The 25,817-nt window shown below is 41.1% G+C and overlaps 3 protein-coding genes across 7 annotated transcripts in view; 2 read left to right on the forward strand and 1 right to left on the reverse strand.

Annotated features, from left to right (window-relative positions):
- Positions 1-11,152, forward strand: part of ttc3 (tetratricopeptide repeat domain 3) — a 36,354-nt gene extending 25,202 nt beyond the window's left edge. The window contains exons 38-47 of the mRNA XM_044140501.1: positions 583-651; positions 727-823; positions 897-1,000; positions 4,392-4,476; positions 4,564-4,647; positions 7,985-8,157; positions 8,249-8,363; positions 8,831-8,938; positions 10,759-10,851; positions 10,929-11,152. Of these exons, the coding sequence (XP_043996436.1) occupies positions 583-651; positions 727-823; positions 897-1,000; positions 4,392-4,476; positions 4,564-4,647; positions 7,985-8,157; positions 8,249-8,363; positions 8,831-8,938; positions 10,759-10,851; positions 10,929-11,039 (1,039 nt within the window). The 3' untranslated portion in view covers positions 11,040-11,152. The remainder of the gene's footprint in view (positions 1-582; positions 652-726; positions 824-896; positions 1,001-4,391; positions 4,477-4,563; positions 4,648-7,984; positions 8,158-8,248; positions 8,364-8,830; positions 8,939-10,758; positions 10,852-10,928) is intronic.
- A 337-nt stretch (positions 11,153-11,489) lies between these two features.
- Positions 11,490-15,937, reverse strand: vps26c (VPS26 endosomal protein sorting factor C). 4 transcript variants are annotated; one of them, XM_044140518.1, is made up of 8 exons: positions 15,722-15,937; positions 14,852-14,995; positions 14,251-14,400; positions 14,034-14,114; positions 13,875-13,949; positions 13,045-13,195; positions 12,823-12,975; positions 11,490-11,904 (listed from the first exon to the last, which is right to left on the reverse strand). In XM_044140518.1, the coding sequence occupies exons 1-8, from the start codon at positions 15,776-15,778 to the stop codon at positions 11,822-11,824; spliced, it is 894 nt and encodes a 297-aa protein (XP_043996453.1). In that variant the 5' UTR covers positions 15,779-15,937; the 3' UTR covers positions 11,490-11,821. The 4 variants fall into 4 exon arrangements, with proteins under 4 accessions (XP_043996453.1, XP_043996454.1, XP_043996452.1 ...); XM_044140519.1 differs by having other exon boundaries at positions 12,827-12,975; positions 15,722-15,934; XM_044140517.1 differs by having other exon boundaries at positions 12,827-12,975; positions 14,179-14,400; positions 15,722-15,934.
- A 99-nt stretch (positions 15,938-16,036) lies between these two features.
- Positions 16,037-25,487, forward strand: kcnj15 (potassium inwardly rectifying channel subfamily J member 15). Of its 2 annotated transcripts, none has more exons than XM_044140514.1 (3): positions 16,037-16,627; positions 18,075-18,346; positions 23,053-25,487. In XM_044140514.1, the coding sequence occupies exon 3, from the start codon at positions 23,121-23,123 to the stop codon at positions 24,114-24,116; it is 996 nt and encodes a 331-aa protein (XP_043996449.1). In that variant the 5' UTR covers positions 16,037-16,627; positions 18,075-18,346; positions 23,053-23,120; the 3' UTR covers positions 24,117-25,487. The 2 variants fall into 2 exon arrangements, with proteins under 2 accessions (XP_043996449.1, XP_043996450.1); XM_044140515.1 differs by having other exon boundaries at positions 18,178-18,346.
- The last annotated feature ends 330 nt before the right edge of the window (positions 25,488-25,817 follow it).

A 25,817-nucleotide genomic window follows, 5' to 3' on the forward strand; every position in this document is an offset into this window, starting at 1 on the left:
TTCACCTAAATATCCACCCATCTCCCAAGATTGAGAAAATCGGCACAATTTTGCGTTGGTAGTAAAAATATTGTAGAGGTAGTGAAAAGTAGTAAATTTATCTCTGAGTCCCGTATAAATCCTGTTTCAGCACCATAAACCAGCTGGTTTTAATGGAGACGTATTTTGAAAAATTTACATTTTGATCATTTTTACCCATCAATTTTAGGTTTTCCTTCTTTTAAAAACAAACACTTAAAAAAACATCCAGTTGTTTTTTTACCAATAAATTAATTGTTGAATCACACTGCGCCTTTACCTAGCAACCGCAGCTGATCTCAGCTGGTTTTCCTGCTGTATGTGCTGTACAATGGCTGCTGGAAAATACAATAATTTTTGTTGTTGGCTTGCTGCAGACTGGCTGGTTGTGCAGGAGGCTCCACTGATGTTTTTCAAAGATTTATGGTTGTGTAGTCATTGGTCTATTTGGTAGTTGTACATTCGGTATCAGTTGATCAGGTCTTTCATCCTAAACTTGCAGCGTAGCTGAAGATTTCACCAGGCATTTGAGCCCGATCCTTCCTGAAGTTTTTCTCCTTGCAGCTTTTCCAGGAGCATCAGAGAGAAGAAGAGCAGCTATGAGGCCAAACTCAACGACTTCCTGGAGCTCAGGTGAGCAGCAGCAGCAGGAAAGCAGGATTTATTCAAATCCCACCGATTCCTCATGCGATGCATCGCTTTCTGTAGCAACCAGTCGGCGGCTGAGAAGATGAGTTTGGAGGATGAGATCAGGCGCCACCAGGCTCTGCTGACCTCTGCTGGCAGGAGGTCCAACATGGCTCAGGTAAGCATGGAAACCACGGAAAGGACAGGAAACGGCGTATCCACGTTGACGTTTATCTGCTCATTTGCTGCAGCTGTCGGCGGCTGAAAGCAGCAGGGATCAGAGTCTGAACGTCCTGCACAGAGATCTAGCCGATGCCAAGACCCTGCTCAGCAAGCTGGACGAGGCGGCGCACAGGTGAGGCTAACGCTAACCAGGCTCCAGACAGATGAGGCTAACGCCACCTGTCGCCACCTGGGCTAACATCAAATGAAATTTAATGTTTGAAAGTCTAAATTTGAAACCTTTATTTACAGTTTTTCTCTTTGTTTGAAATTAAATCAGAAAAAACTTTTTTTGTTTTTAGGTTTTAGTTGAATCACCAGAATTATTTATGTTTGATCAAAACCAGAAAGCTTTTAAACCATTAATTTTGCTGGAAGGTTGTTTACCATCTGGATAGTTTCAATATGACCAACATTTATTTACCGTATTTTCCGGACTATAAGCCGCTACTTTTCTCCCAGGCTTTGAACCAGGCGGCTTGTAGCCCAGTGTGGCTTTTCTGTGGATTTTTCTTCCACCACCAGGGGGCTCTGTAGCTGGAAGTGAATCATTGGAAATCAAAATTGGAAATCAAAGAAGAAAAGTGCTAATTTCATTTAAAACAAGCACATGCTAGCAGTAGGCACGACGGAGAAATGTTTTCAGACCCATTTCCCCTCTTCATGGAAACCGCAGGAAGACGTTCATATGATGCAGCTTTTAAGTTGAAAGGTATCGATCTGGCAGGACAGGAAGGAAAAAGAGCTGCTGCAGCAGGGGCGATTCTAGGATCTGACCTTTAGGGGGCCCTGCACGGCTAAGACCCAGGAGAAGATATTCGTTGGTGCAGTTTTCTAAATCTAACTGCTTATTTACATACATTCACAAATAAAGTTAAGAGACATGTTGTCAGTAATTCAGGATAAAAGAACAATGTTAATTTTACTCAAACATAAACTTATAAAGAGTAAAATCAGAGAAACTTTAAATTTTTCCCAGAGGTGAATAAACTCAGTTTGAAGCAGAATCTCTGGATGAAATCAAACCTGCTAACATTCATGAGACACAAGCAGCTGTAGAGTCTCTCAGTCGCAGTCTGGAAATTAAAATAAAATCTACTTAAAACTTTGCATTTCATTTGAAGAACATTTTACTAAATGCGTAAGATTAATAAACCTAAAACCAGTTTATTATCAAGGTAAAGGTTCAGATTAATGACTAGTCAGAACTAGTCATTAATCTGAACTTTATTTCAAAATCATATTTAGAAATGTCATCACCATCATTTTTATCTGAACGTTATGCAGCTGTTGGCCGTTTTCTTTAAACATGAATGAATGTCCGTCTATGGAAAAGTAGAAATGATGAGTCGGGTTTTAATATTTCACTTCATGAAGTGAGTCTGTCAGTTTCAGAACCAAACAGCTTCCTGTTCACCCAGAACCAGCCGGACCCAAACATCCCGTCCTGTTTGTTAGTTTGACTTTATTCTAGTGAGTCCAGAGAGATTTGGGAAATTAATTACAGAACACAACAATCACTGATCAAACTTCAACAAAGAGCAACAAGAATAATGAACAATAATGAAGGACCAGGATCAGACTAACACGTTATTTATCCAGATGTTTTATACATTTACAACATTTAGTACTGAACAACTACAAAATAATATTCAAATAAATAAACCAACGCTGTATACAATTTCATTCATAAATAGAAAAATAATTATAAATGTATTAAGTACTGCATTGCCTATTGTAAAAAAATCACTAATCATAATATTTAGCATTGCAAATTGTTATCTGGATAAAATGAGCTGATGATACAAATCTGGTCCCTTATAGCTGGTTAAGATATATTCATAAATATATAAAATGGTCTTCACTATTTTGTTTAGAGGCTGGTTCTAGACCAGATTTACCTCAGGGCCGTGCAGACACTTAAAAAAAGAATTAAACATAAACAGATTAATATTTCATCATTTAATAATGTGAACAAAGAGCCACTTGTGTCTCCAGAGATTCAGTAATGGATGGAAATCTCCATACAACAGCTAACAGAGCAGTACCATCATGTTTAGTTCCCTAAATTCGTTTTTATTAAAAATATTTTTATGTATTTTTAATAATACCTTAAAAAGAAAATTGTGAAGAGAAAACATCTACCACTGAATATTTAAAAAAGATTTACTATTATTTACTATCATTTCTTTAGAGCCCCTCTTGGTCCCCCATCTAGAACCGGCCCTGGCCTGCAGGTCTGCAATCAATCAATCAATCAATCAAACTTTATTAGTATAACACATTTCAGCATCAAGGCATTTCAAAGAGCTTTACATCAAATCAAACACAAAAACACAATGCAACATAGAATCAACAATAAAAACACAACATCAAGTCAGATTCCGTCAATAAATTTATAATTGATTACGTTTCTAATAAAACTCTAAACAAGTGGGTTTTTAGTCCAGATGTAAAGGAAGTCAGTGTTTCAGCTGTTTTACAGTTTTCTGGAAGTTTGTTCCAGATTTGTGGTGCATAGATGCTGAATGCTGCTTCTCCTCGTTTGGTTCTGGTTCTGGTTCTGCTCTGCATCCCCAGAGTTCTGGAAGGTTGATACAACAGCAGCAGATCTTTAATGTATTGTGGTGCTAAACCATTCAGTGATTTATAAACTAACAACAGTATTTTAAAGTCTATTCTTTGAGCTACAGGGAGCCAGTGGAGAGACTTTAAAACTGGTGTTATGTGCTCTATCTTCCTGGTTTTAGTCAGAACTCCAGCAGCAGCATTCTGGATCAGCTGCAGCTGTTTGATTGATTTGTTGGACAGACCTGTGAAGACGCCGTTACAATAATAAACGCAGTGTTTTTATTTATCATGTTTTTTCTTCATTGATAGGAAGTCAGATTATCCAAACTGGTAAACCACATTAATAAAATATTAGTGAAATAATACATTAAATGACCACTGAACAATTATTCATAAAATATAAAAACATTTCTGAATAAAACACAGAAAATAATATAATGTAGGAAATATTTATGTATTTACTGTTATTCTATTCATATGATTTATTCTTTAAATGACCACTTATTTTGGCTAATGCTATTATTTATTAAGGAGATGGTTGAGGATGATTTCTGGTTCTGAAGGTTCTGATGGGTCTGCAGTTCCTCTCCTGATTCATTCAGTCTGATGTACAGCAGCACACGGCGCCACGACGAACACTTTTAATTTTTTTGTCTTTCGATGTACACACTATCCATCTTCTCTGAAATTGTTCAGCTTATAATGCGCGTCTTTTCACTCACATCTGTATTTTTAAAAGTGTTTTTGCTTCTAAGGACAAAGAATCGGGTCGAGGACGTTTTAAAAAGACCGGTTGATAGCAATCGGCACCAAGGAAAATATAACCAAGTAACTAAACCATGGAAACTAGTAGCCAGACCATGGAAACAAAATATATTCCAGTGATTTATTTCAGGAAATATTAAACATCAGAAATGCTAATTTATTTTAAATGATGTTTTTCACTTTTGCAGAACCCAGAACCAGGAGCTGGAATCGGCGAGGAACGGCTGCAAAGTCAAGGTGGAGGAAGTAGAGAAGAACATTTCCACTGCTGAGGTACCAGAACCAGAACCTCAGGCTGAAGTATTTGGCTGCATTAGGTCCAAACCGGGCCGTCCGGCCTCATGCCCTGTTTCTCTGCAGCGCCGCTTCCAAGACCTTCTGGACCAGCTGAGGGGCCGCCGGGTCGGAGACGGTGCAGCTGCTCCGTTTGGACCAGTTCTGCAGGTTCTTATTGGTCCATCCATCCATGCATCTTCTTCCCTTTATCCTGGTTGGGTCGTGGGGTCAGCAGCTTCAGAAGGGAGGCCCAGTCTTCCCTCTCCAGTCTCTTCTTCCAGCTCCTCCAGGAATCTCAAGGCGTTCCCAGGAATCCCAAGGCGTTCCCAGGCCAGCAGAGAGACATCGTCCCTCCAGCGAGTCCTGGGTTTCCCCTCCTCCTGGTGGGACATGAACTCCTCACCAGGGAGGCGTCCAGGAGAGGGTCTTATTGGGTCATCAGAACAATTCGGCTGCAGAGAGTTGGCAGTTTGACTCCAATTGTTTTAAAAGCTTCAAATCAAAAAATTCAGAATGTTTTCTGCTTTTGATCAGTGAAGCTTTTTGCCTCAGATGAATAATTTTATGTTTTATGTTGATTTTCTTAATGTAGCGATGAAACGTTACATTGTGTAGATCTATAGAGCTATGTCATCTGGGTTTCAGATAACGTAACACCGACGTCTCCCAGAGCAGATGGAGGGCAGGAAGTAAATTCAGCCCATTTATTTCTGCTGATCCAGCATCAAAATGCCTGAAGTCTGAGTTCTGTACGGTTGTTCCAACTGTTCTAATAGAGAGAAAAATAAACCTTATTTCTAGGTTTCCAAGGTAGTCGGTCACAAGGAGTTAATTTTAAAAAACTTACTGAAAAAAGATGAGAAAAGAGGATCAAGAATCTACGGCTACAAACAGGAGGCGTGAAAACTAACAATGCCAGAATTTGCAGCGCCGAGTTTCTAACAGGTAACGATCCATGGTTTAAATTGTATTTCAGATGTTTTATTGGACAGTTTCCTAGAAAGACAAGCATTCATATGTAAGGTAAGATATGATTTTATGCCCTAGCCTGGTTGTCCTCGGAGCGCTAACGTTGTTAGCAGTTAGCTCAGCTCGGAGCGCTAACGTTGTTAGCAGTTAGCTCAGCTCGGAGCGCTAACGTTGTTAGCAGTTAGCTCAGTGGCGAGTCCCGGACAAAAAAGATGATGTTTATTGATGCTAAAAAAGCTAAATAAATGAAATGTAGCCTCCCCAGCCAATCAGACAGTGAGCTGTTCCGGTTCATGTCCGAGTCCAACAAGGGTTCTGTAGATCGGAGCCGATCTACAGAACCCGTGAATCTGAATATCGCATGTCATCCCGGTCACTTGTCTGAAACCCAGTAATTGATCTGCATGGATCTATAGATCAGAATACCTTCCTGGAACATTTCCCTCCTGTTTGAGTCTAGTCAAAGTTTATTTATGAAGCACATTTCCAGCAGCAGGTAAATTAATGATGAAATAGAAAATAACATTAATAAGACAAATATAAAATTGGCAAAGATTCCAAAAGTTAATAGTATGAATAAAATCCAAACAATCTAGAGTTTTAGCTCCCTCCTTTTCTCTTTAGCCGAGTTTCAGTCTGGAGTTTAGCGGCCAGAGGGAGACGATCCAGAGAGGTTCTGTCTGCTTTCCATCCTGGCTTTAGGGACAGACGGTAAAACCTGCAGGGCTGCTGGAGCTCCTTCAGTACCAAGGACCCAAAAACACTTAAAAACTATCAATAAGACCTTCAATTGGACCCTAAAGCAGCAGGGAGCCTGTGAAGGGTTAGTAAACCCAGAGTCACAGATTGACGCCTCCTGGTTTTGGTCAGCAGACCAGCTGCAGCATTTTGTTTGCTCTGTTCCAATAATCTGAACCTGATGAATGATTGGATCAAAATCAGGCAGAGGAAGAAAAGATTTTATCTTAGCCAGGATCCTCAGCTGAGAGGAACCGGCTCTGATAGCAGCGCTAGCATGCTAATCAAATCCAACAGGATCAACAATCACACCCAGATTTTTCACAAATGGACGACAGCAGGAGGACAGGAGACCGACCGGGAGACCGACCGGGAGACCGACCGGGAGACCGACCATACAGTCTCAGTTTTTCCTGATTTGGGTTCAGAAAATGTCTGAACATCCTGAAGACGATCCTGGAACATCGACCCGGCAGACCGGCTGTCATGTTGAGGCAGAAAGATCTGAACGGATCTGAAGAGACTTTGTGCTTTTTAAAGATACAAGCCAGAGGCAGCAGAAACAGGGACCCTGAGGAACACCGTACCTCGGAGGACCAACGCTGTCCCACATCTACAGAGAAACTCCTGTTGGAAAGAACCAGAACCGGTTCAGTGCTGAACCTCAAATAGCAGCCAGAAGATCCTGTGATCCACGGCAGACGGATCTAAAGACCTGCTGATTGATCAACAATTAAAAAATCCTTTAAAACTTTTAAAGGGCAGCTTCAGCCACCAGTTTCATTCAGGTCAACTTAAGTTGGACAGAAGCAACTTTGTCCAAAATGTTGGACATCAATTTAGAGGTTGATCTGAAGTTGGATCAAACATTTAAATGGAGGTTTAATGATGGGATGGAAAACCTCTAGACACCAGAACATGACTGCATGGTGTCATGAAGGAAGCTTTAAGTTTCTAACAGTTTATTCATTCACTAAGAGCTCAAAATGTTTAAGATGAGCTGGCAAACAGGCGGAGCCTCTGGATCCACACTGGAGACCATCTAAGGTCAGAAATGTTTCTGAAAAATGTCAGGAAGTCTTCAGATGGGATGAAGGCAAAGCAGCATTTTCGTTTGACAAACCTGACTTTGCAGCTTTCGGATTTCTCTGCTAGTTGGCAAGTCCAGATGATTTTCCTCCTGCGGCGCTCGGCACTTCAGAGCCGATTTGTTTGTAGTTTCTGATGCAACTTGAATAAACGGCAGTTAGAGGAGGGTGAACAGGAAGAATCCTGTTAGTTCTTTGAATTTGCTCCATTTTGAAACTACTTAAATCATGCAGCAGTTTTATTCTGATGTTTAAGTAAAAATCAAATGAGTAGGGGAAAGAATCCATGATTTCAGACGAGAGCTTCGGATTTGAAATGAGCTGCATCGTCACATTTTGCTGAGGTCATATCTGGCCGACCCCAAGGCCAGTCCTAACCCTACTACAGATATTCAGTAACCCCGGCCGTTACCTAGCAACCGCAACTGATGTCCAGCGGATTTTCCAGCAGCCATTGTACAGTAGGAAAAGCAGCAGACCAAACACTGGAGATCAGCTGGGGTTGCTAGGTAACAGGCTGGACTTGTTGCTAGGTAACAGCTTAGTGACTCAGTAGTTGTGAGTTTTTTTAAAAATTGCTTGTTTTCTAGACATCAAAAATCTTGAACTTCTTGCTGAACACCAGTTTTTGTTTTTAGAATCAGTCAAAACTCAAAAGGTGAAATTTGCTCCCAGGTTCAGCTTAAGGTCGAGTTTTGTTTCCGTTCCAGCTTCCTGCCGCAGCCAATGATTCTCCGCCGGCCCGCGCCGCCTCTCCACCCGCCGCCGAGGCCGCCCCGCCTGCCGCACCGCCCCGAGCTGCCGCCAGGAAGGAGCCGCTGCTTGTCTCGGTTTTCCAGAAGGCCATGGACAGTCTGACCGCCATGTTTCCAGACTATTCCAGGTAGAACTGAGCGGGTAGAAACGGCTCAGCCGCTGATCTGTGGATTACCCGGTACTGACCCGGTTCTGACTCTGTTCTGGTTGGTCTGCAGGTCCGACTTGATGCGTTTTGTTCAGGACTTCCGTCTGGCCAGAGGAGGAAGTCTGAACCTGGTGCCACTACAGGAAGTGGTCAGCGGCGTGGCGCAGCTCATCCTAGACCATCAGGTAACGGTCTGTAGAGCTGCGCTTGTTACGCCCCTTAGGAGTAAGAACTCTGTAGGGGAATAATGAAAACACGGACACAATGTTACTACTTTCGTCTCCAGTGTTGTAATGGAGGAGCAGAACCGTTACATTAACGTTCCCCTACATTCGATCAGACAAAACCAACCGAAACCCCAACGATTAACAAACTGTCATAACTGAAAATCTAAAAGGTTGAACTTTTCAAGAATTATAAACTAACATAGCCGGAAAAGTAACATTAAAGAAAATACATTGTTTTTAGACTTCATTAAACTTAGGCTACCCTTTAGCATATCTGTCTGTAGCACCGAACTTGAAAGACCAAAACAATCGATCGCAGATCACTAGATCTTGTTTTTCGCTTTTAGTTGTCTAAAATAGTTTTATAACCACTACACGCTCTGATTGGCTTACCGCCAATCACCTGCTTTCCTTCTGTTCCTCAGGAAACGTTGAAGTCACCCGGCGCCCCGGGCCGGTCCAGCCCGGCTCAGGGGAACCAGAACCCGGTGTGGCAGCTGGTCGGAGCGCAGAGAGTCCGAAACCCGAATGCCGTGAGTCTGACTCAGCCGCCGAGCAAAAGAGATACTTGATTTGACTAGACACTTTCTGTTCTACATTATTATTATTATTATTATTATTTATTGCTCACTTTTAAACCTGGAAACGTTTTTAACACATTGATGTTTTTCGCTCACTTCTGTTTTGTTTCGGTTCTTTATTTCCACAATATTTATTTTTAGTTCATTTTGCTGCAGCTGTTTAATAAATAAAAGTAGAAAGTAGCTAATAGGGGAAAACATTTGTTTAAAACATTAGAAACTAAATATTCATGAGCAGAATGAGCCAATTTATTCTGATTAATAATAATTTCTGCCAAACGTATTTCAGTTTTTAAACCTCTGCCACCCCGTGGAGGGGGGTGGAGTTGTAAAAACTCCACCTTCAGCCCCGCTCTGGCCAAAACCAGTGTTGGCATAGTTACTTTGAAAAAGTAACTTTAATCGGACTACTGATTACTCCTTGAAAAAGTAACTTAGTTATATGACTACTTGACTTGGAAAGTAACTAAATTACATTAAAAGTAACTTTTTAGTTACTTTCAGCAGCTGCTAACAACAACGCTCCGCCTCCTGTGAAAATCACATTGATCTTTGCCAAAACTTAATTGGAAGTTATTTTATAATGTCAACATCAACAATGTGTCTCCACTGATAAGGTTGAACTGAAGAGATTGTACAAAAAATAAAAAACATGAGTAATTTGTGTGGTCCACTGTTGTCTGGAAAACTCTAAGAAGGATTTTAAAGCCCCCCCTCCCAGCCCCCAGGTTGTGCGTTACGGCCCTGCATTTGGTGTCACAGCACAGAGCTCCTCCTGCAGCTCCACTCAGATGGCTGCACCAGCAACACATTAAATTATGCCATTATAATATTGCCAACTATGGACATGTTCATTCGTGGCTGTTTTCACCAACATTGCTTGGTCTCGATGTTTGCAGTTTTCTGGAGCGCAACGCGAAGCCTGACGTCATTCAGAGGTAGTAATACATTAACTTGACATTAACAAAGACACAGCAGGACGGATCATCCTGGAAATGATGAACAGGAGAGACTGACTAAAACTACCTTAATGACGGACAAATTCTGGGATTTATTATGAGTCTCTGATTATTTCCAAACCCAAATGAGCAACTTCACGTTCAAAAACGAGCCCAAAAAGGCGCAACCAGCAACTCATTAAATCTGCAAGCGACTTTAAAAAAATGAAGCCCAAAGCCGCTTATAATAATCGGACTTGGCGACAGAAACTCAAAATAGTTCCAGTTTTTCCACCAACAAAATGCGCATCTCCCTCCATTGTTTACATTTCTGTCGATAGAGTTGCGCCGGTCACCGACAAGACGCGTGAAATATGATTAAATAACAGAAAATAGTAACACAGTAACGCAAAATGATTTTGATAAGTAACTGTAGTCTGACTACTGGATTTGAAATAGCAACGTTAGATTACTCGTTACGGAAAAAGTGGTCCGTCAGTAACGTTACTGACATCACTGGCCAAAACATCCTCTAAGGTGGAAACATTTCCACTGATCCCGCTCCACACCCCACAGTACCAACTTTTCCTAAATCCACAGAGTTGATCGTGTTAAAATTTCTCTCATCAGTAGACAGCAAGCAGATAGCTTTTCGGTTTATTTTTCTCTACTTTTGGCGCCTCCCTAAAGTGCTCTGGCGCCCCCCAGGGGAGGCGCGCCTCACACTTTGAAAACCGCCGTTATAGAAAACTCAGGTTTTTAAGAAAATGGCCACTTATCAATCGACCAATAATCAATGATGAATCGACCAGCTAATCAATAATCCTTCTGCAGCTGAACATGGAGGATCCCTGCATCATCTGCCACGAGGACATGAGTCCAGAGGACGCCTGCGTGCTGGAGTGTCGGCACAGCTACCACGACCAGGTGAGGGCCGGGGCCCCGTGGGGTACGATGGGACCCACGGGGCCCCCTCCGGTTCTGACCCGGTTCTGTCTGTCCAGTGCATCCGGTCCTGGCTGAAGGAGAACAACACCTGTCCCACCTGCAGGACCCACGCACTGCTGCCTGACGACTTCCCCGCTCTGTCCACCAGGAGGCGCCAGGCCCCCTGATGCTCCGTTTCTGCTTTTATCCGATTTTATTTTTTATTTCGTTCTTTAAATTGTTCGTTTTCCTGATTTTATTGACATTTAAAACCTGAGGAAATAAAGAAGTCGGCGTTGGAGCTCGTCTGACTCTTTTCTTCCAGAGTACAAATACTTTAAGAATGTTTATCAGCGACTGTTCACTAATCAATATTCAACATTTTGTCACTAGATCAACTAAAATATCAAGTTATGTGGAAATTTTGATATTTAGGACCAAAATGAAAATGATTTATAGAATAATCAAAATAAAGTTAGGAAACATTTGCTCAGTTCAAATCTTTTACTCAACAGTAGAAATAAAATACTCAGTTACTCAGAGGTAACTAGTTACTTCCTGACTGTTCATGTCTGAGTTTAAAAGTGCAGATAATTTAATGCATAATATGAAGCAAGAAGTCAATAAATTCACTGGAGTCTCATGAAAAATTAAATTTATTTTCCAAACATTTTATAGCTCAAATAACTTCAGTTAGAAATTCTGCTCATCAAACATGATTTTAAAAAAAACTTACAATAATTGAGGTGGAATCAATAAATATGAGCTGCAGAGAAAAATAATAAATTCTTCAAAGTTTAAGAACAAGCAGAAAAATTATGGGATGGATTCAGATTTTAGTTTAAAGGCCAAATATTGTTTGAATTTCACCTGAAATATGTTCAGCTACCAAATATCCTGTGCAGCTCAAACTGTCTGAATGCAGTCGGTATTTTATGGATCGTTGATCGATCGATCAGGTCGGATGTGATCAGACTCTGCAGAGCTTCAGAGGGAAGTTCTCGGTGATCAGGTGATCGTCCTGCAGGATGACCACGACGTTGATTTCAAACTCTGAGGAAAAAAAACGGATCGTCAGTTCCTGATAAACCGCAGCTGAAACGATTGATTATAGAAAAGTTCAACTAATTTAGTAATCGATTAATTGCTAACTGGAGTAAAGGTTAAATAAAGGTAAAAGGTTTACTGTAAGAAAAAAACTCAGAGCAGAAGTTAAAGTAAAACTAAGACATGAATTCTATACAGATTAAATATAAATGTGACCAAAAACTCCTGAAGTGGAATCATTTCAAATCGTTTCACCTGCTTCAACTTCTCTGAAGATCCATTAATCACCTTTTGTTATTAGTTGTTGATCCGTTAATCAATAATAATCTAATTAATTAAGAAAAAAATCAACACATGCAGCTGGGAAGTAAAGGTGGAGCGCTCTGATTGGCCAGTTGTGTCAATCAAACTTTATTAGTAGCACATTTCAGCATCAAGGCATTTCAAAGAGCTTCACATCAAATCAGACACAGAAACACAATGAAACATAAAATCAACAACTAAAAAATGACATTAAGTCAAGATCCATCAATAAATTTATAATTGATCACGTTTCTAATAAAACTCTAAACAAGTGGGTTTTTAGTTGAGATTTAAAGGAAGTCAGTGTTTCAGCTGTTTTACAGTTTTCTGGAAGTTTGTTCCAGATTTGTGGTGCATAGATGCTGAATGCTGCTTCTCCTCATTTGGTTCTGGTTCTGGGAATGCAGAGCAGAACCAGAACCAGAACCTGAGAGGTCTGGAAGGTTGATACAACAGCAGCAGATCTTTAATGTATTGTGGTGTTAAACCATTCAGTGATTTATAAACTAACAACAGTATTTTAAAGTCTATTCTTTGAGCTACAGGGAGCCAGTGGAGGGACTTTAAAACTGGTGTTATGTGCTATATCTTCCTGGTTTTAGTCAGAACTGCAGCACTGACCCACTTTGAAGTTGGTGGTCTCCAGGGTGGGGCAGGTGAAGAGTCGGGGGAACACCATGTAGACGGGGATGGGGAGGCCGTGGCCGACGTCTCCTTCTGCAATCTGGATGTTCTGGATCTCCGTGGCGTCTCGCGCGTAGCCCTCAGCGCAGCCTGCAGGTAAAACAGAAAATGTCCAGGGGGCGCCGACGCCAGGCGGCGTTCAGGGAGAGGGGAACTCACCGCAGGTCTCGACCCGGACCAGCTGCAGCTCGATGCTCTTGACGGGGACGTCGGATTTGTCCACCTGCACCTCCCCAGTGAGCGGCTGGCTGATGACGCAGCTGGTGGCGTCCAGATGTCCTCGGATCAGGAAGCGCGGCAGCTGACTCCTCTGCAGACACAAACAGTGAGTGAAACGGACCTGCTGACGTTTCCAGAACCGTTCAAATGTTTCAGCAGCTTCACATTTTTTTTACACACCAGCTGAAAATACGAGGAAAAAAAATCCCCTAATCTGATCTACACACAAACCAACAATCAATTATTGATTAATGGCTTCAGATTAAAATTAGCATCATTTATATAAAATGATACATTTATAAAAAAATTGATGGAAATCAATAGTCTGAGGTTTTTTGCAGAAGTTTCCATTTAAACTGGTCAAAACAAATTGAAAGTTTGCAGTGAAAGAAGCTCTGAAGTTTCAGCTCAAACTGATTAATCAACTAATTAAGTAATCAATTAATCATTTCATTTGCTGAAAAAACAGAGAAATTAAATATTTTGCATTTAAAATCAAATCATCTAAATATGTTCAACCACAAATCTCCTGGTTCAAATTCCCTAAAAATCTCCAATTAATTTTATCAAATTATTAATCAGTTAATCAATAATCAATCCCAGATAAGCTCTACATCGACTTTCAGCTTTTCTGATCTTGATGATTTTAGGATTTTTAGCTGCAAATGATTAACCCTTCAGTAAAGGAATAAAAGATTAATCAATAGATTGATCTGTTAATCGATCTGCAGCCTGGCTGTGATGCGACAGCAGCAGGTCAAAGGTCGCACCTCACGGACGTTCTGCAGCGTCTCTGGAGTGATGCTGAACTTGACCGGAGTTGGAACGATTTTTGATATCTGCGGCTGAAATGAAAAACCAATCAAAAGGTAATGATCAATAAGGTAATGACCAGCAGAGCAGCTAATCGATGCTTTGCTGACGTTCACCTGACTGTGAACGATAAACTCGCAGCTCCTGCTCAGGTCTTTGGCCAGCAGGGGGCGCTTCAGGTCGCAGCGCAGCGTGTACTGAGCAGTAAACAGGGAAAAGTCAAAGTTGGAACACAAACTGCAGAGCTGAAGCTTTTCACACCTGAATCTCTTTCAGACTCTGGTTAGCCGTCGATACGAGAACGTTAGCAGACAGGCTAACATCGAGCCGAACCTGGATGTTGACGAAGACGCCGTGGTAAGTCTCGTACAGAACTTTGTTGCCTTTGCTGATGAGCGGAAACTCAAACGGGATTTCCGTTTTCCCTCCTGGGATTTTCCCGGCCTTGGCCGCCTCGATGCTGCTGCTGATCAGCTGGATTGGCTGCAGATTAACCGGCAGACATTTCACAGATTATTGCAGCAGACAGACTTTAAATAAATTATTCTCTAAGTTTGGTGAGTAAATCTGAACTAATGCTTCATTTACCAAACCATCAATGAGATTGATCAAATTGATTGATCATTGAAATATTTGGCAACTGATTTTGTTAACTGGAGAATTAAAAGGCCATTTGCTGAAAGAACAAAACTAAAAACATTTTGCATTTAAGATGAAAAAAACATTTTCTGTAAAAACATTCAACCAAAAACTTCAGGTCAGTTTTAGCTTCACCAGATGTCTCATTTTCTTTCCGATTAATCAATTAATCATCATGATTACCAATAGTTAAAATAATTCTTATCTGCAGCCTTTCATCTTTAAAGCTTCTCAGTCAGTCAGACTTTTTGAACTCGAGTAAGAGAGCGATCCAGAGTTCAGACCAGAGTCCCACCTTAACGGAGTTGTAGAAGGCCTCAAAGACGCCGACGCTCTTGGAGCTGAGCTGCAGGTTGACGATGCCGTCCATGCTGAGCGTGATGCCGTTGTGCTGCAGCTGCTCCTTGCAGCACAACGTGACGACGCCAGCCACAGTTTCCTGAAACAGACCAGAGTCAGCTGCAGAATCACCTCACAGATTTAGATTTATTGTTCTCACAATACATTTTAATTAATGTTTACAATTCAAAACTGTCCATATTGTTGGGATTGATAGTTTTGCCATTTGATCCACTTTTTGTTCAATAAAATTATTAATAAATACCAATAAATTTAAAACTTATTGTGAGCAGATTAATGACATAAATCACTTTCTCATGACTGGTGTCTGTTTTTAAAAGCAGGATTTGTTTTTGTGAACTGCAGCCATACAGTTACATAAAGAAATAATAAATTGTTCTTATCACTTTTATCGGTTACCATCATTAATCTAGATAAAAGTTGAATTTTAGTAAACCATCTGAACAGCATAAGTGGCAGTTTTAGAGTCGCAAACACCGAAGAGTCACACCAAGCTAACCATGGCGCTCAAAACAAATAAGAACAAAGTTAGATTTTTATTTATGTTGTCTTGCAAATTTTAAATTATATTTCTTATTTACTGTCATGTAAAGAAATAATAATCGAGCACAGAATTTAAGTGGTGACTAAATTCGTCACAACACCATGGAAGCAGCTGCTGGTCATGTGACTGCGAATTAGCTTGTTGCTAATGCAGCAAGCTAACTATCTATGCTAGCTAGTCAATGGTTTATCAAAGCTTTTGTAGAGTAAATAGAGGGAGGCTAACATTAGCTGGGCATGTTCGTGTCAGTGGGTCTCTTACCCCCTCATGATAGACTTTGTTGGCTCTTTTCAGTTTGATATCCAGAGTGACGCTCATCTCTGAGCCCAGCTGACCGCGTAATGGCGGCTGGCGTCACAAACTTGTTTTAGACGCTGCCAACCAAATGCAATGGCTTTAAATTTATTTGGCTTGCTTCTTAATGAGAAATGAATAAGAACAACAACAACTCAGCATCCGGGTCAATCTTTCAAAATAAGAGTGCGATTTCCGCCTACTTGAACGACTCTCTGTCAAAATTTCAAAATAAAAGCAGAAGTAATAAAGGATTGAAATTAATGCAACGCCGGTCGGAAAAACAAACAAACTAAAAAAAAGCAATTGTTAAAATAAGAACTGTTTAATAAAACTGGAAGATTATTTGTCTCTGAATTAATCTAAGGGGGAAAAAAAGACATAAAGTTTAAAATAACATTTATGTTCGTTTTAAACATTCTCTTTGGTTTTATCTTAACATGTCAGAGAAACATTAAAGGTAGTTTATCAGATATTTCTGCAGATAAAGAATGGAGGCTCCTGCTTTGTAGATGTTTAAATTTCTTTTATCACATGCAGTTCTTTTATTCAATTTCATTTGAATTATTTTGAATATTTTAACATGATCCTGTTGAAATAAAGTGTTGGGTTTCACCTGAATTAAACATGTTAAACTGAATCATAAAGTTCTTGTCCAAACAAAGGAAACCTGTAAAAACTGCTTATTGTTGGTGATTTCTGGAAAATCTGCTTTTGCTCATTTCAGTTGCCAACATCAACATTTGGAGACAAGAATGCATCAGAATGAGATTTTCCAGTTCATTTTGTACCGCAGTAAAGAAGCGACAAGCGACGACCTCTCGGCTCTCAGGAATGTGGAAATGAAGTTAATAATAAAGCTGAGGATCCAAGGTCAGTCACCCAGTAAACGTTTAATTCACTTAGACAAACTTCACTTCTTCTGTTTCTGCTGATAAACAAAATTCTTCAGTTTTTACACCAAACCTCTGCTGGACGTTTGTTTTTAGCTTCATTTGGACTCTTCTCATTCTTTAACACTTAAATTAAGTGTTTGTTTAATAAGTTAATGTGTCCCGTTCTTCACAAAACACCAAACAGCCATCAGCAGAATCCCGCATTAGACTTTGTTTAGACCACAGGTATTCTGTCATTCAGCCCTGCTGCTGCTTATTTCCACTAATCATTCACTTTGTTTTAAAAAGAAAAAACTTTTTCCAAACATTTAATGAACAGAAAACGTTCAGCTGACTGAGTCCCGTTAAATTCCAGTTCTGTCCATGTTTTCCATCTCGTCTCATTAAAACAAACTTTGGCGTTTTTTAGGTCATTTAACACGATTATCTACAACTTCCTTCCTTTGCTTCAGCGGTGACCAAACTGGATTTACACTGAGGGTCATTTTAATTTATTGGGCTCAGGCATGAGATTATTCATCCATTATTGAAAAATATCATCAACTAATTTAGTAATCAATTAATCAATTAACCCTAACCCATATACTCAGAACCGTAATTAAGCCAAAACTGTACAAATGTATATATTTGCCTTTAAGATAAAAAAACATTTTATCTGTAAAGGCGTTTTACCCAGAACTCATTAAAACCTCCTTTTGCTATCAATTATTAATCAGTCAATGAATAAAAAATGAACCAATTAATCTACAAAAAAATCAAACGTACACCAAAAAATGCAATAACATTTTTTGGTATTTTTATTTGTTATTTAAAAAGAAATTGAATTATCTGCCTATTTACATTTTTTATGTATTTCTAATATTGTTTTAAAAAGGCTAAAAGTGTTTAAATAAAAAGTGAATGTCAAATTTTTTTATCCAATTAGTTGTCTGAATAATCAGTAGTATAATTATTTAACAAATTAACTGTCAGTTTCAGCCCTGATCAGGTTTATTCAGGTTGAGTGGATCTTATTTTCAGGGTATCAGAGTAATGGGGGTTGGATATAAACATAAACCACATTTTCTGATTTTATTAGTAAAAATTTCCTCTCGTTTGCTAAAGTTACAGCAGGTTAGAAAAAAACACCTGATCAAAATCTGATCAAATCACAAACTGAAACTTTTATTGAGGCATCAACAACAAATACATTTATTTATTAATACCAGTCCATTTGCAGCATTTTCCTGATTAAATAAATTACCAACTACAGTCATTGGGTCTCAGGATTATTATTATGTATATCTCCAGGTGTCAAAATGTTATTCGAGATCATATTTACAGAGATTTAGAGAATTTATCAGATATTTCACATCATGCCTTCCTCCGGTAGTTTGACCTTATTTCAGCCTTTTATCTGTCACAAAGTTCGTCGTGTCCTTCAGATGCTCTGAAAGCCGTAAATCTGGGCTTGTGTGAAGCAACAACAACCATAGAAGAAGGAAACAAACGTCAGGCGGTCACCTTGTTGCTCCTACCTGTGGACAGGTGAGGGGAGGGAAACTGAGCCGGCCCCCGGATCACAGATTACGCTCGGCTTTGTCTCGCTCCGATCCTCATTGTGCCAAAGTTCAGATCTCACAACAAACGAAGAAAGAAGACACTGAACTTCAGCTCAGGCTCGGCTTTCACATTTATGAGGACGAGCTTTTCAGAGGTGAGTACGACACAGATTGATGAAGAAATGATTGATTATTAATTAACATGGCCGCCTGCAATGCTTCATGGCTAACACTTTATCTACTCCAGAGGAAACGTGTCTAAATATGAACAGTTTACATGTGATAACTTCAGGACACGTGGACTCATTTTATTTCTAATAATTCTGTGGAATAATATTCAGTTTGGTGATACTGGCATTCTTGGATCAAAATAAAGAATCGGTACTTATATAGAAGTACTAAAAAGTATTTTATGTTTCTTATGTTTTTGATATTTTTTGTCACTCTTCCATCTTTAAGGGCATCAAAATAAATTTGATCTCAGACAAACATAAAGTGAAAAAAGACAAAATATTGTTTTCAAATTATGGCTTCAATTACTTAGGAGAACACTGCAAAACACAAAATTGTACCAAGTAGTTTTTCTCCAGTTTCTAAAGCAAATATCTTAATTCACTTGAAATAAGACAAAACAAACATACAGGTAATTTTTCAGGAAGAAAAAGGAGTTTATTTTAAGTCAATAATTTCTTAATTTTAATGGAAAAAGTTCCAGATTCACTGGCAGATTATTTCACATAAAACATGGGAAAAATGTCACATTATTAATGAATTATTTGCCAGTTTATTTAGAATTTTTGATCAATATTAAGAATTACTGATTAAAAACAAGCTCCTTCCTATCTTCCTGAAAAGTTAATCATGAGTTATTTTAGTCTCATTTCAAGTGAACCTGACCAACTAGACCAAAAATATCTCTTAATATTTTGTGTTTCTACAAACTTCCAAACTAAGTGAGAAGATAACAGACCAGTCGGAGTCTAATTTTGAATCATTTATTTACAGAATTGCTTTATTCAGCCACAGTGGAACCACAACATCTCCATCATAACTCATTACTTTGACTAGGAAACTCCATAATCTTCATTCTGTTGTTTTTTTAGCCATTCATAGTTGGATTTGTGATTTTAATGATTGTGCCGCTGCGTAACTCAAGTTTACTGTAAGATAAAAACAAACTTAAATTAGAAAATTAAAGAAAGCAGAATTTATGTTTCAAGTACGGTGGTGGAGGAATGATGATCTGGGCTTGTTTTGACTTTGGCACTTTGATGAAACATGGAGCCATTAATTAATCCGCAGCAGTTTTATGTTTTTCTGACTGACCTTCAGTTAATGAATTCTGTTTACGACACACCAATAACTCGCTTATTGGTCTCTAATATCATTTGTTAATTTTTAACTCAGTGGACCTTAGATGAAAACTATAATGGCTACAAGCTGGTTAATATTTTAGTCAAGGTGTGTAAAGTCGTTTTTTGCTTGGCACATAAGTGCATGAAAGAGTTTCTGGATCCCATTCAGGGCCTTTCTGATTGCATTAGCTTAGCTGCAGCCTAACAGTGCTTGTGCTGCCTTTTGTTAGCTAAGCTGGGACAGCAAAGTTGAAAACCGCACTAGAACGCACTCTGGTGGATATTTTGTTGTGTTGTTTTGGTGGCGGTAATATAGAAAATGGATCCAAGATCCATCTATCTTCTTCCGCTTACCCGGTCGGGTCGTGGGGTCAGCAGTTTCAGAAGGGAGGCCCAGTCTTCCTTTTCCAGTCTCTTCTTCCAGCTCCTCCAGGAATCCCAAGGCGTTCCCAGGAATCCCAAGGCGTTCCCAGGAATCCCAAGGTGTTCCCAGGCCAGCAGAGAGACATCGTTCCTCCAGAGTGTCCTGAATTTCCCCTCCTCCTGGTGGGACATGAACACCTCACCAGGGAGGCGTCCAGGAGGCATCCTGACCAGATGCTCCTCAACTGGCTCCTCTCGATGTGAAGGAGCAGCAGCTCTACTCTGAGTCCCTCCTGGATGACTGAGCTTCTCTCTCTAAGGGAGAGCCCAGACACCCTACAGAGAAAACCCATTTTGGTCGCTTGTATCTGCGATCTTGTTCTTTCGGTCATGACCCAAAGCTCATGACCATAGATGAGGGTGGGAACGTAGATCGACCGGTAAATCGAGAGCTTTGCTTTTTGGCTCAGCTCTCTCTTCACCATGACGGACCAGTACAGCGCCTGCTTGACTGCAGACGCTGCACCAATCCGCCTGTCGATCTCCTGCTCCCTTCTTCCCCCATTGGTGAACAAGATCCCGAGATACTTGAACTCCTCCACTTGGGGCAGGACACCCCCCCTGACCCGGAGAAGGCACTCTACCCTTTTCCGGCTCAAGACCATGGCCTCGGATTTGGAGGCACTGATCGCCATCCCAGCCGCTTCACACTGGGCTGCGAACCGCTCCAGTGAGAGCTGCAGATCACGACCCGATGAAGCCAAAAGGACCACATCATCCGCAAAAAGCAGAGATTTGATCCTAAGGCCACCAAAACGGATCCCCTCAACACCTTGACTGGTCCAGATATTCTGTCCATAAAAGTAATGAACAGAATCGATGACAAAGGGCAGCCCTGGCGGAGTCCAACTCTCAGCGGAAACGAGCCCGACTTACTGCCGGCAATGCGGACCAGACTCTGACACCGGTCCTACAGGGACCTGACAGCCCGTATCAAGGAGCCCGGTACCCCATACTCCTGGAGAACCCCCCACAGGGCTCCCCGAGGGACACGGTCGAACGTCTTCTCCAAGTCCACAAAACACATGTAGACTGGTTGGGCGAACTCCCAGAACCCTCCAGGACCTGCTGAGGGTGTAGAGCTGGTCCAGTGTTCCAGAACCAGAACCAGAACCACACTGCTCTTCCTGAATCCGAGGTTCAACAATCCGATGGACCCTCCTCTCCAGAACCCCCGAATAGACCTTGCCAGGGAGGCTTAAGAGTGTGACCCCCCTGTAATTGGAGCACACCCTCCGGTCCCCCTTTTTGAACAGGGGGACCACCACTGATCTGCCAATCCAGGGGAACTGCCCCCGATGTCCATGCGATATTGAAGAGTCGCGTTAGCCAACACAACCCTACAACATCCAGAGCCTTGAGGAACTCCGGGCAGATCTCATCCACCCCCGGGGCCCTGCCACCGAGGAGCTTTTTGACCACCGAGGAGCTTTTTGACCACCGAGGAACTTTTTGACCACCTCGGCGACCTCCAACTCAAGTCTCAGGCTCAGCTTCCACAATAGAAGGCATGTTGGTGGGATTGAGGAGGTCTTCAAAGTATTCTGCCCACCGGCCCACAACATCCCGAGTTGAGGTCAGCAGCACACCATCCCCACTGCAGACAGAAGGGGGAAGCAGTGCAGCACCAACACTGAGACGCCGGATGGTGGACCAGAATCGCCTCGAAGCCGTACGGAAGTCTTTCTCCATGGCCTCTACAAACTCCTCCCACACCCGAGTTTTTGCCTCAGCAACCACCCGAGCCGCTTCGGCCGCCGGTACCCATCAGCTGCTTCCGGAGTCCCACAGGCCAAAAAGGCCCAATAGGACTCCTTCTTCAGCCTGACGGCTTCCCTCACTGAAGGTGTCCACCAACTGGTTCGAGGGTTGCTGCCATGACAGGCAACGACAACCTTGCAGCCACAGCTCAGATGAGCCGCCTCGACAATGGAGACAGGAACACGGTCCACTCAGACTCCATGTCCCCCACCTCCCCCGGGATGTGTTCAAAGTTCTGCCGGAGGTGGGAGTTAAAGCTCCGTCTCACAGGGGATTCCGCCAGACGTTCCCAGCAGACCCTCACAACACGTTTTGGGCTGCCAGGTCTGACCGGCATCCTCCCCCACCAGCGGAGCCAACTCACCATCAGGTAGTGGTCAGTGGACAGAACCTCTCTTCACCAGAGTGTCCAAGACATACGGCCGCAGGTCCGATGAAAAGATCCAAGATGGTGGAACGCAACACAGAATGGTTCATGGATTAATAAAGCTGATTATTATCTTTATATGTTGTGTTTCAGACAAGATTTGTTCGTAAGTATTGGTTAATTGTGAAAATAATAATTGTCTCTTTGTTTTATGTAACTGTGGCGTAAATAATTGTACACTGGAGTCATTTAGGAAAATGTTTTTTTATTGTAGCTCGCAGCAAGCATGGCTAATTTGCGATGTTTGTTGGCTAATACTCAGTCTTTTATGTTTCAGTTTACGATGGCCAAAGTGATGGCAGTGGTCAGAGGCCACTCTTCAATAAATGAGTAAAAATGAAAGAAGTTTGTTTATTGGAGCATCGTTGTCTGGCTGTCTAGCTGCTGAAAAATGTAAATCTCAGGACGAGGACAGCACAGTGCTCATGTTAGGGTAACTTTAAATCAGGCTCAGTAATGAACGGATGTACTCTACCATTAAACCCTGTGGATTAAACATCTGGAATAGTTTGGGGATTTTACTTTATTTAGTTGTTGGATTATTGTTTAATCCCTTACATCACAATACAAACATTTGAAATCCTTCCAAATGTCTTCATATGCTTTTGCTTTCATGCATTCTGATCTGGTCCTAATCAATAATTGTCGGGGTTCCCTGAAGGTTTTCCTTGAAGGACTGATTTAGCTCAGCACTCACTGAACAGTCCACAGACAGAAAATCTTTCAATACCTGCATAAAGTCACGATTAATTTAATTAAAACTTTCAAAGATTAGAAGAGAATCTGGATCTCTGGAAGCAAAACATACAGAAATGACTGACTGAAGACTTTGGCAATTAGAGAAAAACAGCTTTATGAGAATATTAATCTTATTTCTGTTTGTGTCTGTTGCCAGCTTTTTAATCTGAAATGTGCCAATAAAACCTCTGCTTCAACAAGAACTGGCTGAAACTGCAAAGCATTATGGTCAACAGGAAGTCAGAGGTCCAGCGAAGGATCGTGTCCAAAGACGGTCACAACAATGTTCAGATCGACAACGTGGAAGGAATGGTCAAGCTCTACCTGCACGACATCTGGACGACGGTGGTGGACATGAAGTGGCGCTACAAGCTCACTCTGTTTGCCTCCACCTTCATCATGACCTGGTTCATCTTTGGAGTCTTCTTTTTCTTCATCGGTATGGGGAACGGAGATTTTGACACTTGGCACAATTCTACCCACACCCCCTGCGTGATGCATGCAAATACTCTCACCGGAGCCTTCCTGTTCTCTCTGGAGTCACAGACCACTATAGGTTATGGTTTCCGGTACATCACTGAAGAGTGTCCTCTGGCGATCTTCACGCTGGTGGCTCAGCTCGTCATCACCGGTCTGGCTGAGATCTTTGTAACCGGTGCCTTTCTGGCCAAACTGGCCCGACCCAAGAAGCGAGCAGAAACGATAAAGTTCAGCCAGGTGGCGGTGATCTGCAGGCACCAAGGCAAGCTTTGTCTGATGGTGAGAGTGGCCAACATGAGGAAGAGTCTGCTGATTCAGTGCCAGCTCACCGGAAAACTGTTTAAGTCCAACGTGACAGAAGAAGGAGAGAAGACGCAGATCCACCAGAGCTCCGTAGATTTCTACATGGACACCAGTGGAGACTGTCCGTTCCTGATCCTTCCCCTCACCTTCTATCACATTATCGATGAGAAGAGCCCATTGGCAGGACTGACCCCAGAAACCCTGAGCAACCGAAACTTCGAGCTGCTCATAATGCTCAACGGCACCATGGAGTCGACCGCGGCCACGTGCCAGAGCCGCACCTCCTTCATCCCTCAGGAGATCCTGTGGGGCTACGAGTTCAAACCGGTGCTGTTCAGCTCCTCCAACTGCCGCTACGTTGTTGATTTCAACTTTTTTGACAAAGTACAGGCAAGCAACGACCCCACCTTCCTTGGCAGCAGCTCAGGAAAGATATAACTGACACAAGACTCAGAGGAAATTGTGGGAGCTGTTAGCTTTACAGTTCTGTGATCTTACATGTCAAATCGACCTCATTGTTTATTGATTAACGTGTTATGCCAGGTATTTGTTGCTGGTTGTTCTTTTTCTTTCACCAGTTCATACCTTTGCAATTTTGATCATTTCACACCCAACATTTTGGGTATCAAATGGTACGTTGAGATGTTTCACCATTAGAACCAACCAGGGAGAAACTTTGAACCTACAGATTATTCAAATGAACTTTCTATGCCCTAGTCGTAGTCTTACGTAAGAGATTACTTACTCTTAAGGTTAGTTTGGTTTGATCAGAGGTTTTAATCTATCATATCTTGGAGTAAATGAGTAGAGGCATAACAAAGGGAAACCAAGTTTTCAGATAATAAACTGATACCCCATAATTTGAGTAGATGTGTATAAAACAGTTTGTTTACAATCAGTAAATCAATGCAAGAAAGGGAACCTATACCAAATGGAGGATATGAACTGTTGAAGAGGCAAATTGACCCTGAGGCAGTTATTACACCAAAGCTGTTTTATAACCTAAAAATGACCTGATTTGGCCTCCTGTCAAACCAAATCTTTTAGCAGACTGTTTGTTTCCTTACTAAGCTGAATACAATATATCTTTTTCAAACTGTGAATTCTGTCTTTTAATATTTTTTTTCTGAATTGTATGACTGTTTGCTGAAAGCCAGGTGATTTTCTTTTATTAAAGCATCAAATAATAATTCTCTTCATGGTGCAAACAAGTGTGATCATCGGTAGGCCTTAGGCTGAGTTCAACTTGTATTCGATAGACAGAATTTCCTGGATCCATACAGGAAAAATCAAAGGGAAAACCTGCAAAGTTTAGATTCCTGAGTTCAAATTCAACATGGCTGTCGTTCAAGTGAAACTAACAGAAAGATGGAGAAATAAAACACTTTTGTGCTTTTCTGATTGGTTCTGACTCAATGAAACAGTGGCTGACAAAAAACAAAACAATGTACAGCATTTATCTGTGGAGACATTGTTTTTGTATTTGAATGCACAAAATACAGACAAATATGTTCTGATTAGCTTGTATTGCTAACTGATGTTAGCCTGTTCCCTGAACACAATTAACAAATCCCATACGTTTTCTGAATTGAAATTCTGTTGTGTAATCTTATATTTACATTAGTAAGTATAAAATCTTTATAAATAAAGTTATTTCTAGAGCCAAGGGACTTTAAAATGTGTTGTAACACTAAAATCAATGTGGTATGTTATGTGTTGGAAAGCTAATTTCTGGGACATTTATATATCCCAGGAGACAGACATAGATTTACAAAGAAAGACTTGATAATGATAACTTAAGCCCTTTGTGACAAGGTAAATAATGGGTGTGTTTTGTAGATACTAAGACAAATGGAACCGTTTTGTTTCTTAAATATTACTTTTTCTTTCAAACTGCTAACACAAGAAAAATAATGCCCTCAGATATTCAAGCGTAGAGTTGTGTCTGTGTATTTTCTTACACAGGAACCATTCTACTGATCTGAAACTGATATTAAAACTAGACTGCACACTGATCTGATAAAAGAAACCGTTTGGATTGATTACGCTGCATGTTAGCTTCCAGTGGTTAGCTGAAGGACAAAGCAGGTCCAAACTGCCGCTAACTATCACCTTCTGTTGTGGCAACACTGAGCTGTA

This window comes from Gambusia affinis, linkage group LG15 (assembly GCF_019740435.1).
Source record: "Gambusia affinis linkage group LG15, SWU_Gaff_1.0, whole genome shotgun sequence".
NCBI lineage: Eukaryota > Metazoa > Chordata > Actinopteri > Cyprinodontiformes > Poeciliidae > Gambusia > Gambusia affinis.

Excerpts from the sequence above, each read along its gene's own strand:
- kcnj15 (XM_044140514.1), top strand. The coding sequence starts at position 23,121 with ATGGTCAACAGGAAGTCAGAGGTCCAGCGAAGGATCGTGTCCAAAGAC.
- vps26c (XM_044140516.1), bottom strand. The coding sequence starts at position 15,778 with ATGAGCGTCACTCTGGATATCAAACTGAAAAGAGCCAACAAAGTCTAT. Across the intron at positions 14,401-14,851 it reads CCTTCTACAACTCCGTTAAG|CCAATCCAGCTGATCAGCAG; the intron begins GTGGGACTCTGG and ends GTTAATCTGCAG. Across the intron at positions 13,196-13,874 it reads CGCTGCAGAACGTCCGTGAG|AGGAGTCAGCTGCCGCGCTT; the intron begins GTGCGACCTTTG and ends TTGTGTCTGCAG.